General features: G+C 35.3%; 2 protein-coding genes across 2 annotated transcripts; one reads left to right on the forward strand and one right to left on the reverse strand.

Moving 5' to 3' along the window:
* Window positions 1-2,459: 2,459 nt before the first annotated feature.
* On the reverse strand, window positions 2,460-9,120 carry LOC113043136 (SUMO-activating enzyme subunit 2). The gene is made up of 17 exons (XM_026202334.1): window positions 8,930-9,120; window positions 7,828-7,911; window positions 7,682-7,752; window positions 7,468-7,532; window positions 7,287-7,387; window positions 7,059-7,180; window positions 6,885-6,952; window positions 6,577-6,698; window positions 6,385-6,484; window positions 6,131-6,282; window positions 5,065-5,158; window positions 4,649-4,761; window positions 3,566-3,721; window positions 3,360-3,456; window positions 3,159-3,264; window positions 2,940-3,079; window positions 2,460-2,771 (listed from the first exon to the last, which is right to left on the reverse strand). Exons 1-17 carry the CDS (start codon window positions 9,068-9,070, stop codon window positions 2,575-2,577), a joined length of 1,929 nt encoding a protein of 642 aa, XP_026058119.1. The 5' UTR covers window positions 9,071-9,120; the 3' UTR covers window positions 2,460-2,574.
* A 6,284-nt stretch (window positions 9,121-15,404) lies between these two features.
* Window positions 15,405-16,374, forward strand: LOC113043137 (C-C motif chemokine 18-like). Its single transcript, XM_026202336.1, has 3 exons — window positions 15,405-15,619; window positions 15,951-16,062; window positions 16,154-16,374. Exons 1-3 carry the CDS (start codon window positions 15,466-15,468, stop codon window positions 16,230-16,232), a joined length of 345 nt encoding a protein of 114 aa, XP_026058121.1. The 5' UTR covers window positions 15,405-15,465; the 3' UTR covers window positions 16,233-16,374.
* Window positions 16,375-17,807: the final 1,433 nt, after the last annotated feature.

Below are 17,807 nucleotides of genomic sequence, written 5' to 3' on the forward strand. Positions count from 1 at the left end.
GAAAAAACAGTGACATGTGAAAGATGTAAGCACGAAGTAAACGGATGGGGTTAGTTCATACATCCTTAATGATAACACTCAAGCATCATTTATCAGCAAAAACTTGATAAACTACAGCACCTTCCGGACACTTTCAATGCAGTGATCATTTCCGCCGTGTTTCATAAACATTCCATTTCACGCAAAACCCGGAAGTCATTCAGGAAGGCGATTTTGCTGATAATAAAAACACATTGTGACCGTATAATCATCAACCCAGTCATAAAAGACATTACAAAATCTGTAATAAACCAAAGTGGTGTAAATAGTGAAAAATGGTCCAACAAAAAGACCACTTACCAAAACAGGGTAGTGGGATTAATATAATGACACACACATAAAAATATTTTTTTAAGCAAAAAATCCACAAACCTTGACTGAAAACTAATCTGCTGGAGCATGCAGATAAGTTGCATGCCCGAGACGGTATCCAGCGCTGGCTCCTGACATGCTTCAGGAGATGCCTGTGGATCTGTCGACCGAGAGGAGCGACGGACCGCGGTCAGAATCACCATGATGTTTGCCGTTTACTTTAATAACCTAAAAATTAACCACATAGGATTTAAAACCTGCGTTCCTTAAGACTCGTTTTAGAACAGCCTATGAAATATTGTCTTTTCGCGTGCGCTCTTCGTGCCAACAACAACCCGCTCGCTCTCGCGCTCTACTGATTGGCGGATGAAGGCCAAAAAGGGCTGGTTAACAACACCCACCAAACTCTGAGCGGAGATCTAGATGTTTCCAGATGTGTGGGTCTTACGAAACAGCTTTTGTTTGTAAGTCGAGACAGCAAGACGAAAATGACGCGAATGTGGATGGACAGGTTTAAATATCCCAGTAAAAGAGAGATAAAATGGAGGACTAACGTCCAGCCGAGGGTCGGGTGTCCAGCCTCAATCCAATCAGCTTCATCCTCTGAGGGGCGTTAGGGCTTAGGAGGGCCGAGACAGGACACGAGGAAAGGGTATGTCACATTCAAGACTTATTTAGAGAATTTATTTACAATATTATTACCTATGTAAACTGGATAATAAAGGTTCAATTATGTAGTGGAAAAATGCTCTTATATATGTAAATATGCATAAACAAACACTTACATACATACATATATATATATTTATAAAATTGTAAGGCATTATTACCCAGTTTATATAATAAATAAATATGGTAATATATTTTTCATGAACCGGTTTCACATAAAACATAAAATTGCATTTTATTAAGACGTGCTAATTTTCAACTGAGCGTTGTAAATGTTGTTAATATATTTATTGAAAATGCAAACAACATTTCGTCTTGAAAAAAAAAAAAAAAAAAAACACGCCCTAATAAAAACTAATCAATGAGTTTGAATTGTGCTAAGTTAGTATCAAATCCCGTTATGTGAACCAGTTCTTTTTAAAATAACGCCATAATAGTTACGGTTTAAGTGGAAAGACATTGTGGTAGTGTTCGAAATTATAGTGGACACTATGGAGGGCACTAATTCAATCCCCATAATTATGCATCTGAACAACCAGTGTACAGCCACTCAACGGCACTTTCATTGTGAGCACCGAGAAGCATGTCTTTTCTGCGTTTTTCATCGTTTGGGAAACGAAAATTGCTCCTAATGCACACAAGATGGTATTCCTTGTCTGTAAGATTTTTCTCCAAACATTGTATTCACACACAAACACTAAAAAGTATTACAGTTAACGTGCCAACTAAGGGAAGGGTTAACGTGTCACGTAGCATCTTCATTGAACGCCACTGACGACAAATACCACGTGAACGGTGGACTCTGACATCTATGTGAGTAATAAGTGAAAACAGAACGTTCTTACGTCAAACATTCTAATGTAAACAAAGAGCAATTAGGACATTGTACCCTTTCAAGACCACGTTATCATGGTAAATAAAGGTTAAATGAGATGATGCCCTAGTTTATTCAGCTGCTCAGTTTGGTCATTAAATGAAGTTACCGTAATTTATACTACCCAAGTAAAACTAAAATTATAAGAATGAAACACAAAGATGTAAATAGTTGTCTAAGTGTATTTTCTTTAAAAAAAAAAAAAAAAAAAGAAGTCACAATATATGTTTCATTGTGGTTCTAACGCAATGCAAGAGAAGACATCAGCCATCATACAGTAATACATTGTTACTGTAAAATGATTTGGCGATCAGAAATATTACTATGGTTGTCAACAAAAACAACCTGTAATAAATATGGAATATGGTTTTCAAGATGAAAAAAAAAATGCATAGAAATACCATGAGCACTTTTGTCAGCCTTTCTAAAAACACTGCAAAATACGAGGACACACACATTGTAAAAATACTGTGTTGAGAAGCATTTTCTCCATCTTGGGGAAAACCTAACCAAGTGTAGTTCATAACTCCAAAAAACAAAGGACAGAATGAAAAGACGACATCCATTGAGCTTGAACCATATTGTACAGATATATTTACATGTTTGGTAAGAGAAACCGTACAAAAATTCAACTGAAGGAAAATTCTCTGTTGTGGGCAGGTGAGATCTTGTGAATGACGCTAGTCTAGAGCGATGATGTCTTCATCATCATCGGCCGGCTGCTGGTCGAGGCGTTTACGCTTAGATGCAGCATCATCCATATCGGCGTCATGATGCTTCCTCTTGCGGTTACTAGACTCCGGGGAAGCTTCCATGTTGCTGGAGGACGGTTCTTCATCCGAGTCTACGATAAGGACATCATCGTCCTCTGCAGCTGCTGTAAACATGAGAAAAGTACATTTCTCAAATGCAATGAAACTGTCTCACCCGTAAAATACAAAATGAGATGTTTAGCCAGAATGTCCAAGCTGCTTGTTTCCAATTCTGAAGTGAACTATTTCTTTTAAAGACTTGATGTTTTGCAGGCAATCCATGTTGTTCTTACCTTTAGATGAGGTAGACGGCTGGGCAGAGTCTTTGTTACCATTGGCAATGTTTTTCCCTTCCTCCGGGGCACTTGGTGTAGGCGCCTTATCCGGGGCGTCACCCACTACTTCAAACTCGACATCCTTTTCCAATTCCTCACTGCAATAAAGGCAAGATGCATTTTAATATTCAAGAAACCCAAAGTATCATCCTTTTAGCTGAATGAAGCCACACTGACCTGTGAATCACATTTATTAGAAGAGCGTAATCCTGAAGGAAGTCATCTGCTTGAAGACGGCTCCCATTCCGAATCCCAAAGTCAGACAAAAACTTGTTATTGTTGGCTGCAGAGAAACAGAGAGACCAACATTAAAAAAAAAAAGCTCAGAGTTTGTTAAAGTAGAGAAAGATGCCCTCTAGAGGCTGACTTCATTCACACCTTCAGTCTCTCCTTCCTCTGAAGAGATGAGGATCGTTCCTTTTCCATCCTCGATTTGCACATCAGGTGCCACCATGCCAAACTTCTCCTTCAGTATCTGAAAAACAACAGCAGAAATAAACGCTCTAACGTTAAATACAGACTTGAAGCTCTTGGATAATCACACAAACATCAAGGCTTTTAAATTAAAAATAAATGACTGGTACCTTGTCCTGAAGAGCTTGCACAATGGTCTTGTGCACATTCAGTTTGACTGTGACCTCAGGTTTGCTGGCGCACACGTAACAGTTGGGATTGGGGTGGTCCAGCGCACATGGTACAAGAAGCTTTTTCCTGGGGTTCGGCTGCTTATTCAGGAAGATCTATAAAAAAAAAACACATACACAACAACATAAGAGTAAGGCTGTGGGCCATAGGCATAAGGAAGTAATAGGAAGTATGTGAGCAAGAGTAGCCACATTTCCATTACCCTTCAAATTAGTGCAAATTGAAGTTGTGAATTTAAAATAAGCCCAATAGAAACATACCACTTTCGCGAAAACTCCGATATAATTGCAAAAAAGTTTTCACGCTTGCATGAGATGGTTTTTTAGGTTATTCGGAAAAGAAATATCTTGCAAAACTGCAATGGAAACCGTTTTTTCACATGAACAGTTCACCTGTCAATAACAGTGCAACACAACATGCGTCAGACTTTATGTTCCAAATGAAACCCAGACAAACAGCACATGCAATAAAAGACCAAACAATATAATGCAAGCACTATCAAAGGTTTTACCACAAACACAACTTACAAGACCGATTTTCACATCAAGGAGTAATATCACGAGATCTTCGTTTGTATATCAGATGTGCTGCATTGTTCATTTTGCATAAAAAAAAGTTTTAGAAATATGCCTGTTTTCAAGGGTTTTCCTGGACTTAAATTTCAAAAAGTCAAATTCAAGTACTTCCAAGCACTTTAAGCAACTTGTACAAACCCTGATAATACTATAGCTGTGTCCCATCCAGTAATGAGAATTTCTAAAAACTTGTCGTCTTCATGCTCACCAGAACAAAATGCAAATACCATAAGTGTGAGTTTCTGGACATGCCATATAACTCCCACCTATACCACTTGACAGGACTTTCAAAAAAAGGTCAGAGAAAGGTCTTTACAACCGAAACTACTGCTGAGATGTAAATACCTCAAACTAAGTGAGAAAAACAAATGCAAAGATGTGTTAGATTAGACAGGGCATGATGCAATTCGGGTTTAAAGTGTCAAAGGAGTTACACCGCAAGTTTACCGTGCGGCACTGGTCGAAGTCAGAGTTGAGAATCTTGAGCGCCTCCAGAACAATGAGACCAGCGATGACGGCATTAGTGGTGGCTATTGCGGGTATGATGTTCCCTGCCATGGCTAGATGAGAATACAACAGAGTTTAAAGCCATTAAATCCAGAACCAACTTTTTATTGACACAACTGATTATGAAGTACTGCGTGTTGTTTATTTGTTTTTAAAGCCAAGGCTATAACACACTGACAAATTGAAGTGGAGTTCTTGGTAAATAAAGCATACAAAATTTTATTAAACCAAAAAATGAAAAAAAAAAAAAAAAAAAAAGACATTTTAAGGCAGAAAATATGGTTCACATAATTTTAGGTAATATTGTTTAACTCCCATCAAAATGATCAAGGCAATACAGCCCTCCAAACACTTACATTTGACATCAAAGCGGCTTTTCATGTTCATGCTGAAAACGTTCATACGCAAGTTTGCGGCTGCTGTTACGAAGTCCATAGCTGGAGGATCATCCTGAAAACAGCAGCACAAATAAAGGGAGTTCTACTTTTTTTCAGGAGTCCTTGATGAATAGAAATTTCAAAAGAACTGCAATTGCATTAAAGGTGCTGTTAAGTTTTTTACTCTACTAAAGAAAAAAAAAAAAAAATGTTTGCAAATTTTTAAGAAAAATGCTCAAGTTACATTACATTTATTAATTTAGCAGAATAAAGTTAACATTTTTTTAACTGAAAAACAACCCAGGTTGCCAGTAGGGTGAAAACGCAGTGCATTTAATTCCATTCATGGTCAAGTGCGCTCGTTTCTGTTGGTGTCGTCAATCTGGCAACCTGAATGTGTGTCAAGTCTGAGGAGGAGGGGCCGGATGTAAAAACCCTGCTCCAATATTTTGAATTTGGACTGCAATACCTAGTTCAAACACTCTGTGTCAATCCTACATACAGCACCCTTTAAATAGAAATCATTTGTAACATTAGAAATGTCTTTGCCACTTTACCAATGTGTCCTTGCTAAATAAGTATCAATTAAAAACTACATTTAGTACGAGACAAAATGAAGGCACTGTGACGGACATTAATGTTAGAACACCTGACAGATCTGAAAATACTGACCTGATTTAATTTCATTACGTTCATGAAACATGCAGATGGTTGCTATGAGCACATCATATATCAGAAGTGAGTTGTACAGTTTGTCCACATTTAACTTTCATATTTGATATGTCCTCCTTTTGCTACAATTACAGCCGCACATTTCTCTGGCATAGTGTCAGTCTATTTCCTGAGAACTTCCAACACTAATGTTATCCCATGCCTTCTTTTCAATGTTCCAGCAGATTCTATCCCTTGCAGGTTGTTCCGGCTGGTTTTATGGGTATTGTAAAAACCAATTCAACAAAAACTTCTTAAATTGCAAAGTGTTCTAACAATTTTGCCCACAACTGTACAAACCATGTATACCTGAGCTTGTCTTTTGAATGCTCACCTTGTCCCAGACTAGCTCTGCACCCTCACCCTTCTCTATCAGCTGAGATCGGAGTGTTTCTACACTGTGGCGGAAGAGCTGAGCGTAACCCTGAACACCCAACACCTGCTGGTCCTTCAGACCTGTGCCACAGGCCTCCTCCTGAGAAGATTCTTTCACACGCACACAACACAACCTCATTAGCATGTCTTCTAAACAGATTTACTTATTTCTTTATATGACTACCGGTACATAGTTCTAGAACAAATACACACCAATCTGCTGGATTTCAGTCCAGTCTAGAGGTAATGGAGCTTTTCTCTTTTTCCACAACTTATCCATGGTCAACAGATACATGATGTCATCTTTAAAAAGCTGAAAGGAAGCACAAGATCATCACCTTAAGGTTATTTCTAAAAAAAACAAGAGTGTGTAATGAATTAACAAGTTTGCAAAAGAACTTGCACCTTGTTGAAGAGTTTAACAGGATCATAGCCTGTGGACCGAGCCCACTCTTTAGTAGACACTCGCTTGATGTCACCGTCCTGATCGGAAGCGGTAGCTCGGGCTGCTGCATCTGCAAGGTTCCCTATAGACAAGAAACATCCCAGAAACCTAATGTCATCAAAAAGTCATAATTCAAACTTGCATTACATATTTCACAGAACACCAAATTATACATTTCTTTTTCATTCAAGCATATTTAACCACATGCAAAAAAAAAAGTCCACCACTGTAGGAGTCAATGAGATGCTGTAGACGTGTGATTACTCACAAGCAGCCTCGGGGTCAGCGGTGTCAGGTGACACCTCCTGATCTGCATCCTCCTCACCAAAAAGCTGACTGTGGAGGCAGTATAAAATGACAGGTTAGTAAACAATGATTTTAGGAAATCTCACTATTATTATTATTAGAGAATGCTGCACAGACACTAGTGTAGAGAAATTACTTGAAGAGATATTTGGCCCACACGATGCAGTGAATGGGTTCTGAGGGTGTGTTGCGAATGGTGCAACCTGGGAAGGTTTTCTGCGTAGGTTTAGGCTGGCACTCGTAGCACTCCGTCTGACCCTGGAATTTGGGAATGTACAAAATGTGAATGTAAACAGCGTAACACTGAAATGAATACAGCAACAGGTGCCGAACAAAAGTGGTTGATTTAAAAGAAGAGCCTTGCCTTCTTGATAACTGTGACTTGTCCCAGATAGCCAGCTGTGCCGCTCTCAATGAGGGGAATGTCAGCAGCCAAACACATCCTGTTGACATGATTCCTGGCCGCTGCAAGGACAACAGAAAAGATGCATTTTTGAAGCGTAGCGTTCCTTAACCTTTACTAAAGTCTGCTGAATAGTTCATACCTCTGTTGTCCAAAGCATTCATGACAAGCTGGAAATTTCGGAAGAATTCCACATTGTAATCTGGGCTGCAAAGAGCAAGAAATAAAAAAAATACCTCTTGACCTTAGAATTAGTGCTTTATATAGTATCCCCAAAGGAAAATCAACTTTTGAAATGCATTATCAAATGTTCATACACCAAGTCTTTATCTTGGTAATAATGTGACTGGACTCACTTCATGATGCTGTCATGGTAAGCAGTGATGTTCGCGGATGGGCAAAACCGTAGCACGCTCTCCTTGGCAACCTGAAACATGCTAATAAGTCAATGTCTGATGCAGATTTCAAAATCATATGTGCTGAAGTCAGAAATACCATTTACCTGAGCTTTAGACTTTCCAACATGTTTCTTCTGAAACAGGAACTGTCTGTTAAGGTTGCTGACATCAATGGTGTCCAGGTCAATCTGCAAATATAGTAAACGTGGATAAAAAATAAAAAAAAACACTACACTATTGGAATAATTTAAAAAAAAAAGTGCAACACCATGATATCACAATTCATTTTGAATGTACCCTTAATATCTACTAAGATGGCACAAAATGTTGTAATTAATGTTTATTTTGCAGAATTTATTATTCATTAAGAAAAAATCAATTGCAAATTTAGCATTTCCTAATTTCAGTATTGTTTAATATTGTTTTCAGTTCTATCATTACTTGGATGATATTTATTTTCATTATAGAACACAGTCAGTTATGTGCCATTGTAACACTCAATAACATAAATAAAAACACTGATATCTTCAACATTATCTTTGCAGCTCATAATTGCTTCAACATCAATTAAGTGCGTTATTTTATCACTATATGCTTCTTATATTTATCAGATTACAATTTTACCTCAACCCTGTTACCAAGGTTTCGTACACTAAACAACTATTTATTTAAAACTACATGTAGAAATGCCTGCATTGAAATGTCCTGCCAATAAACATCTTGCAGTTTCATAACACGTGTGCAAGACTAATAATGGCTAAAACTATCATATCAATCCTGTTTGTTTAACATAGTTGAAACTATCACGACAAACGTTTCATTTACAGACGACGCAAGATGCTGTTTATCAAAACTAAAGTTCTGATATAAGGTTTAGAATAATAAATGGTTTCATTTTAAAATAATATTTTCGAAAACGCACCGATTTCGCGTAACAGTAAATACGATAATTAGGAGTAAAATGTGGCCACACTGGTCAATGTTTTCAAGTATCGCATACAACATGGCGCGAAAGAAAAGGGCTTGTTTATTGTTGTATGTTTACGATGGGAAGATAAATATTGCAGTTCTTTACAAACTGACTATAACGAATAATGCATACAATGCATGACTCTAATTTTCATTTCAGAATGCTGTAAGTGAAGATCTGTGACAATGGGGCCTGATTGATGCAGCACAAAGAGAGTCCGCCTTCCTCCAGCTTACCACTTCTATATTCTTAAAGCCGGCGAGCACCAGGTTCTTCAGCAGCTCGCAGCCGATGCCTCCCGCTCCGACCACCAGCACCCGGCAGGAGGACAGCGAGTCTGCGAGCTCTTTGCGGAGAGGTCCCACCAGTTGTGCCATTGTCGGCTCGGCGTTTCGGCGGCGCGGACAAGCAGCGGTTTGATCCTCGGGAAGTGAAGAGATGCGAGACGAGTGCGCATGCGCACAGAATGAGCGCGCGGTGTGAAAACGTGCGGCTGGTTTAACTGGCGACCTCTGCTGGAGCGGCTGAAGCCCCGTACACACTTCAGTCGGCCCACTTCAAGCACTGCTCCTAAATAGTTGCTTATATTAGAATACATATTACTAGAATATTAGTCATTTATTGAGCACATGTTAATACCTTATACTACATTACCTTATTCTACATCCCTAATCCTACCCAATATTTAAACTTACATTTTTTGAGGGAAAAGTCTTAGTGTTCCCTATTCTAAAGTGTGAGCACATTTGTAAATGCATTAGCTAACATGATCTACATTTGGCCTATATATATATATATATATATATATATATATATATATATATATTAAAGCAATTACCCTTTCTATCATAGTTATTTTTAGTTAGTAAAAATAAAATCGCTCAATGTTTATTCGTGTTAGTGAAATAATGTTAACAAATTAATGTTGACATATACAACAATTTTGATTTCAAAAATGCAATTTACTAAATGTTGAAATTTCCAGTGACTAATAACAATAAATGCTTTAAAAGTATAAATATAGCCTATTATTTGTTTATTTTTATTCGATTTCAGTTATTTATCTATTATAAATAGCAATAATAATAAATAGCCTATACAATTTAATAAATAATATTGCATTACTTTTGGTGGCTGAAGTCATGTATTTCTTATTTAAATAGATTAAAAAAGAAATACTCTATACGACATGAGGGTGAGTTATTAATGGCATATTTGAGATTTTTGGGTGAACTATCCCTTTAATGCAAACGTGTATATAGCCAGAGCCAGTGTTCTGACAAATAATGCTACCAAAACTGCCTACTATAAGCGAAATAAGCGGCTGCTTATGGCCCTCGTGGCCAACGGGGGCCCCAAGAGTACATGAAAAAAAAACATTCTTAAATATTTTAATCATTTATACATAGCATCTTATTATTTCAATAGCAACGAATCATACAGGCACAATGACTTTTATTTGGCTGACTAGTTAATTAGTATAGCCTAGTTTGGGTATCTCCTTTTTATGGAAGTTCATGTTTTATTAAACATCCCTAAATAGGTTTGACAACAAAATATATTATAATTTTCCTGTGTATCCTATGTATTTTTGTAATAAAAAAAAATAAGCTTCTGTTGCATAAACTTGGTGCTGGTAACATCTTAACATTATATTTACTTACCTTTGGGGTCTTGCTATATTTCAATATCATTATGCTTCAATTAGCTAGTTATAAATTAAGAGTTGTTGTTTTAGATGTGTGCATGTTGTTAAAATAACATTCTGTTCAGTAAATGCATTGTCAGCTGGTTTATTTAGCTACTTTTCAGTATACCACATTAAGTATGCCACTGATATTGTAAGACGTTGAATGTTAAAGTGCAGATTAACACCTGACCACTCTTATGGGTTTGCTACTGTTAAAAGAAAAAAATGTAGAAGGGTAAAAACATAACAGGAAGACATTAGTGTGATGTAAGCAACACAGCTACAACAAAATTAAAATAGATAATTGGTGTGCGAATTATCAAGAAATTACAATAATCAGTCCCCCATGTAAAATTCTGCTTAGGGACCCAGAGGCTTGGGCAGGCCCTGTATACAGCCCACGACTCTCATTTTCATTGCAGGTTATTATAATTGCGGTAGGTGATAATGGGGCCTGATTCATGCAGCACACAGATAGTTTCCCTTCCTCCAACAGTAATTCTTCAGTAATTAATAATAATAATAATAATAATAATAAGTTCACTAATTATTATGAAAGTTGTACTTTTGAAAAAAAAACTATTTTCGATATTGCATTATTTATTTTGAATTAATTTGTTTGTTTAGATGAAAATATACGATATAAATTGAATGAAAATTAATAACCTATATTAATGAAGCAATGAATGAATATTTTTATGTGTGTTTGTACAATATATATAACATGTAGCTATACAAGTATTTACACACACATACATATATGTATATATATATACACACACACACACACACACACACACACACACACACACATATATCTCTCTAAAAACTGTGTGTGTGTGTGTGTATATATATATATATATATATATATATATATATATATACACACACACACACACACACACACACATATATATCTCTCTAAAAACTGCTTGGTTGAAAACAACCCAATTTGGGTTATTTTGGCAACCCAGCGCTTGGTCAAAAAGGGACGAACCCAACGCTGGGTTATTTTAACCATTTAACCTTTATTATGTTTAACCCAGCATGCCTGGTTGCCTTTTTTATGGTTTAAAATTACCACATTGCTATAGGCTAAAATGAACCCAAATCGAGCTAGGCATTTTAAAATCACTTTTACACACAAAGAATAACTATCAAAGGGTAAATATTTATTAAAAACAAGAGAAAACTGTCAAAAAGTAATGTGCATGTAAGAAGAAATGCAGAAAAGTATGGCATTAACAGCTACAGAGTTTATAAATAAGTGATTGAACATTTGTTGTATATAACTTTTAAGATCAAATTTGACTTTTTTGGGGTAAATTTTATATATTGTATAAAAATATACAAAAACACTATTATACAATAATTGTACAATTAGTTATGTTCTTCACAAACTATTCTGGCATGACAGTACACAAATAAACCACAGCATTAACTCTGATATTATAACATTTAACAGACACGTGTGTGAATGACTGTGTAAACTCCATACTAAACACAGAACAAGCTTTTAACATTTTGTTTTTACATATTTCATAGTCCATGAATACAGATCATGCATCACTGTCAGTTTTCATGATCTCTTCAGCATAATTGACGTAGTCATGAAAAAGCCCCATCAGCATGTGACATCTTCTACATCATCCAGGGCAGCGTCCTCTTTTAAAACCACTGGTGCATCAGTTAAGGGGAAAGGATGTCCTCTTCTGTGACCAGCATTCATCCCAGTCACCGCCTGTTCTTCATCAGTGGCCTAAAAAGAGAAAAACATTTGAAAAAAGAAAAAATGTAATTAAAATGATCATAATTTACTCTCCTCCATGGGTCTCCAGACCCATACAAACTCTACTAATTTTTGGAACACAAATGGCTAGTCTGGGAGACCAATATTTTATTTTGAACATACATGTACACTATCATATATAAATATCGGAATGGATAATTTCTACAATATTTGTGAGGCTTGAAAATACAGATTATCTAGACTCTCAGTAGATTAATTTAAAATTATGAGAAAATAAAAAATATATTCATTTGTTTTCTAAAGACAGATAAAAGTTGTATAGGTTTGGAATGACATGAGGGCCAGTAAAATATTTTTGTGTGAACTATTCCTTTAAGAGGGAAGACCAAGATGACTCTCCAAATCAGACAACTTCAAAGTTGGTTTGAGTTCTGCAATGAAAAACACAGACATCAACAGTTTTCAAAAAAAATAACAATGAAATTTTGAAGTTTACATTACTTGCCTTCAAACCGTCTTTCCCTCTCTTCTGAAGAAGCTGAGTAAACCTCCTCCTCCTCACACAAACAGGCTTCTGTGTAACTTAGTTAACTCTCGGCTCAAGCACAATGAAGACACGAGCTCAACAAGTCTGAAATATTACACGGAAAACATTACTTTTAACAATTACCACTTCAACAGCCTTAAAACGATTAGGCCTATGCTAGTCTTTATTACATAACATCATTTCCTTTAGGAAACGAAGGTACATTCAGTTTAACAACGTCTGCGTATATTTTAATATAAGCTCTTTTATTTCCTCAAAACCTCGAAATACTCCCGGACATAAACAATGAATGATAACTTTGCATTTTGAATCTTTACTTACCATAATGTCTTTCACTTTTCATTTTTCACTTTTCACTCAAAAACCGCAGCGTTTTTTAGAGTATATATATATCTATATCCTACATCCAAAATTGCTGTGTAATAAATAGCATTTTCACTCTGTACACTGAATTGCACACTGTATAGTGAATGAAGGAAGTGCAAAGATTGAGACCAACATTGCTGTGCACTAAATGGCCACCGCAGAACGGTTGTGAGGTGTAGGTGACAGTTTCAGTGGGGTGTTTTTCTCAGAATAAGGGTGGCCTTGATCTATGTGCCTTTTCCAGTGAACCTAATTGACCTTTCTGCTCTTATGGCAAAAAAAAAAAAAAAGGAAAAGAAACATTTTAACCCAATTCTTTAAGGGGAATTTTGTTCTGCCAAATTAATGTAGATTAAGTGGATGCCTTTGTACTGCAATTATATAAAGAAACTTTTAAATCACTTCAAGCTGAAATCCAGAAAGAATGATTCAATTCTCACAGAAATCTGTGACTAATAAGAGTTTGATCATATTATTTATTACCAGAGTTGGGTATGATGCATTACAGTAATGTGCGTGGACACATTTATAGGGGAGCTCAGATGGGAAAGACTGTACCTCGTGTTGGTTTTTATATAGATTATTTTAACAGTGAATATTTGTTTTCGACATGACTTACTTCATTTAGTAATAGACACTTCAAGAATTCTTTAGATATACTGTATTTCTGTACATTCATTTTAGTGACTTGTTTCAGGAAGATATTCACAGAGACTGAATGCAGAAATCACAACCTATTTGTTTGATTTATTTTACAAAACCAAAAAGAAAAGTTTTGTAGATATTGGGAGTGCAGTCTATAAAAATAATAGTCTACCTGTGCATTTTTTTCAGTCATTATTAAATTAATGAAAGGACGGACTGAGTCTATCTTTGTAGTGTATTTTATAGGTTTTACAACTTGAAAAATAAAGTAAACTTGAAAGTTACTTGAAAGTAATTAGTAATCTAATTACAGTACTTTTAAAATGCTGTAATCATTAATGTAATCAAATTACAATTTTAAAGTAATTAGTAATTTGTAGTGGATTACTTTTTTTAGTAACTTACTATGTATCTCACATCAAAATAAGTCAAACTATATATATATATATATATATATATATATATATATATACGCACATTTACACATTCTACAGAGTATTTCCATGTGTGCCATTTACTGCAAATGAAAATGAGGGTACAAATTGTACAAAAAACCACATGCCAAAAGCGCTGAACACGAAGATCTTGATCATTATCAGGTTGAGCTAATGTTTGCTGAGATGCATCACCTTCATCTTACAACTTCTCATGACTTTCCATGGTTTCTACAGAAGAATGACTCTGTATTAATGTGCATTTTAGGTAGATCAAGATCAAAAAATGTTGAAACCTCATATGGACACTGGGTGAAATACCAAAACACGGAAATCAATTTATCATGGAAATAAGATCATAAGAGATTCAAAAGATCAGACAGACAAATCTTATATAATGATAATAATTCTTTAAGCAGTTAAGAACACTATATATATGAGAACAAATTAGATCATATTTGTGGGATCTTGATTACAATTATTACACATATCAGTATATACAAGGAATCAGCTAAATAAGTAAAACTTATGAATGACCTATAGAAAATGTAAATAATTAATTTATAGAATAAATCATCTAAATTTATTGGGATAGCATAATAATAATTATGTTTTAATATTTCAATGTCAAATAATTAATATTTATAATATTTGAATAATTTTATTTCAAATATATCATGTTTTTTTTTAATTATTCAATAGAACATGACAAATAATTACATTAGATTAAATAATACATATGCAATATTTATATAATACATAAATATATTTGAAATATATTTAATTTTTAATTGAATTGAATTTAAATGTAAATATATTTGCATCAGGATTTTCTCATGTTAGGTAATCGGTTAAGTGTTCTTTATGTTCATGAATTATGCATGAAGTTATAACAAAGCATTTCCATTGTGTATTACAACACGTTTCCAATGCCGTTTAAAATTTGCATAATGAAAATCCATGTCAGTGGTCATGTACTTTTTGTCCCTTTGTAAATGCAGACTGTGGAAAGTGAATTTGCCACATGGAATCGATGAATTAGCCCATAGTCCTTCTGTGATTTGGACATAAAGGGTGGTACAAGAGTAAAAAGATCTTTTTTAAATTTCCTGTGATGAGCATCAGCAAAAAATCTGCACTCTCTGAGGATGTTCTGGAAACTTCTGACACCTGTATTTTATCTTCTCACGATCTCTGTTTGCAAAAAGCATAGAAACCCAGTTTAGCAAATATGATTCTCTGTGTGGGCTTTGAAGAAGAGGAGGGGGACTGCAGTACACTTCCTTATCAAACCACAGATCTGAGCTGCTATCTAGCATCACGTCCGACAGCATTTAAAAATGTGGTGCAGACTCAGGTTGTCTCAGACAACTGAAACAACTCATTACCAAAGCGTGAAGAAGATCGATTTCAAATCTGAAACCATGAGGGCATCATCTATGTGTCTGGTGTTCGGGCTGGTCCTGCTGATGGCATTGACTTCTGAGGCTCAACGTAAGATCTCTTGAAGTACTGTCTTTGCTTCTGACTAAATTGTTATCTATATAAGACATAAACAACATTTAAATTTAAAGTTACTAAAAAGCCAGGTAACATATTGGAATCTTGTGCATGTTTCATTTTTGCATGTTCAATGAACTTTATATTCTCCTGTTAGCAAAAAAACATATATAAAGTTTGAAAGAACGCAGAAACAAACCAATATGCTGATTAACCATTCAGATATGATCCTTCATGGTTCTAGAAAGGATGATGTTTTGAAGGATGAGTAATATTACTCATATTAAAATGTGACATATTTCATATATGTATAATTTTATCTCAGCAAAAGCAGTTCCGAAGAGATGTTGTTTCAGTTTTGTGGACTTCCAAATTCCAGCCTCAAAAATTGTTACTGCATTGAAGACAGATCCAGAATGCCCTGTCCCTGGCTTTGTGTAAGTATAATGCTGAAATACATAATAAAAAAAAATTATATGAAATATATTACAAAATAAAAAAGAAACTAAAATAAACTTTTACCCTCAGGGTTACAACACCAAGAACGGAATTTTGTGTGAAACCAGACGAGGAATGGATTCAGAAAATATTGAGCCGCAAAACTTAAAACATGTGCACAAAATAATACTGTGATTGCTTTATTCAACAGTCTTTCCTATCAAATGTATTCTTTCAGCTCCTTATAAATACTGCGAGACACTGAATGTCAAAATGTCTTTTCATCTTGGCTTAATCTATGCAAATAAATATTAAAATGCAATGAGATTACCTGGTGTCAGATTAACTTGATTGTTCAATATATGAATTACTAGCATAAATAAGGTGAAAGACAGCATGACTGTCATCAGCATAAACCCATTGTTTAATAATGTACAGTTCTAAGAAAATAAAAAGGTAGCCTAACATGAAAAAACTATTGGCAGTAAGCCTAATTAAAATAAAGGCAAACACATATACTCCTACTAATACTTATAAAACATGTTTTACATAATGACAAACATGAAAATATATCATTTGTGATCAATGAAAGATATTTCCCTTTACAATAGTTTTAGATATAACTCATTTAGGTTGAATAACCAAGCCATTAAGAGGAAACAAACTGCTTTCGGCTCAGCTTAAGAATATGTTTAGAGACATATCTGTATTGCTTTTTGTGTTATAGTGCCCCTATTATGGGTTATGAAAGGTTCATATTTTAGTTTTGGGAGTTCCAAACAACAGATTGATTGCATGCAAGATCAAAAATAAATAAATTAAGTAATTAAATTAAATAATAGGCTACTTTCATTGACTATGTGTGAGGGTGACCGTATTTTAGTTTTTCAAAAAGAGGACAGTAGGGGGCGGGTTTGTGGGTGGGGGCAGGAGACGGATTTTGCCTAACTTTGCATATGGTTGTTTGCGTGTTTTGTTTTTAGAATAAATAAAAATAAAATATGTCAAGAGAATAGGGAAAGTAAAGGTTCTTCACTTTTTAAATACAACAAGTAGTTAGAATAGAAATATAATAGAGCGTGCAGCTGTTAGAGGGTTAGAGAGTTAGAGGGTCAAATGAAGATGAAAGAGATGTATTTTCAGCCGTTTCTTAAAAATGATTAAGGAGTCGGCTGCTTGGAATGAGTCATTCCACCAGGAGGGAACAGTAAATGAAAAAGTCCATCAAAATTTTATCACAGGTTGAACACAATTTTTTAAAATACAGATTATATTTTATGCAATAGCCTTTTTGGAAGACAAAAACAAAAACAACAACCTTTAACCCACTTGAAAAAAACTACCCATGGCAACAGTTTAAAAGTATCCCAAGTCTGTAGAAAAAAAACACGGACTTGGCAAGCCTGCATTAAGTGGGATTTAATAAACAGCCAAATCCTGGACTTATTAGGTGTAAAGAAATCCTGGCCAGATATGTCCGGGGAAAAGAGGACGCATGTTAACCCTATATAATATACATTTATTTAACCTTACATGCTCTACGACTCCCAAACAATTCCCTCCATGATTGATTTTTCCAAATCCCTCCTTTGCATGAGGCTAATCTGTGGTGATTGGGCCGATTGGTCTCATTTCCATTTCATCAAGCCTGTTTCAATGATTCAGGGTGGACTCTTTCATTTGTGGGAAAATAACTTTATACACGTTGGACATTCAGATTTAAAACTTTGCAGAAAGTTGTCAT

This window comes from Carassius auratus, chromosome 25 (genome assembly GCF_003368295.1).
Source record: "Carassius auratus strain Wakin chromosome 25, ASM336829v1, whole genome shotgun sequence".
Classification (NCBI taxonomy): domain Eukaryota; kingdom Metazoa; phylum Chordata; class Actinopteri; order Cypriniformes; family Cyprinidae; genus Carassius; species Carassius auratus.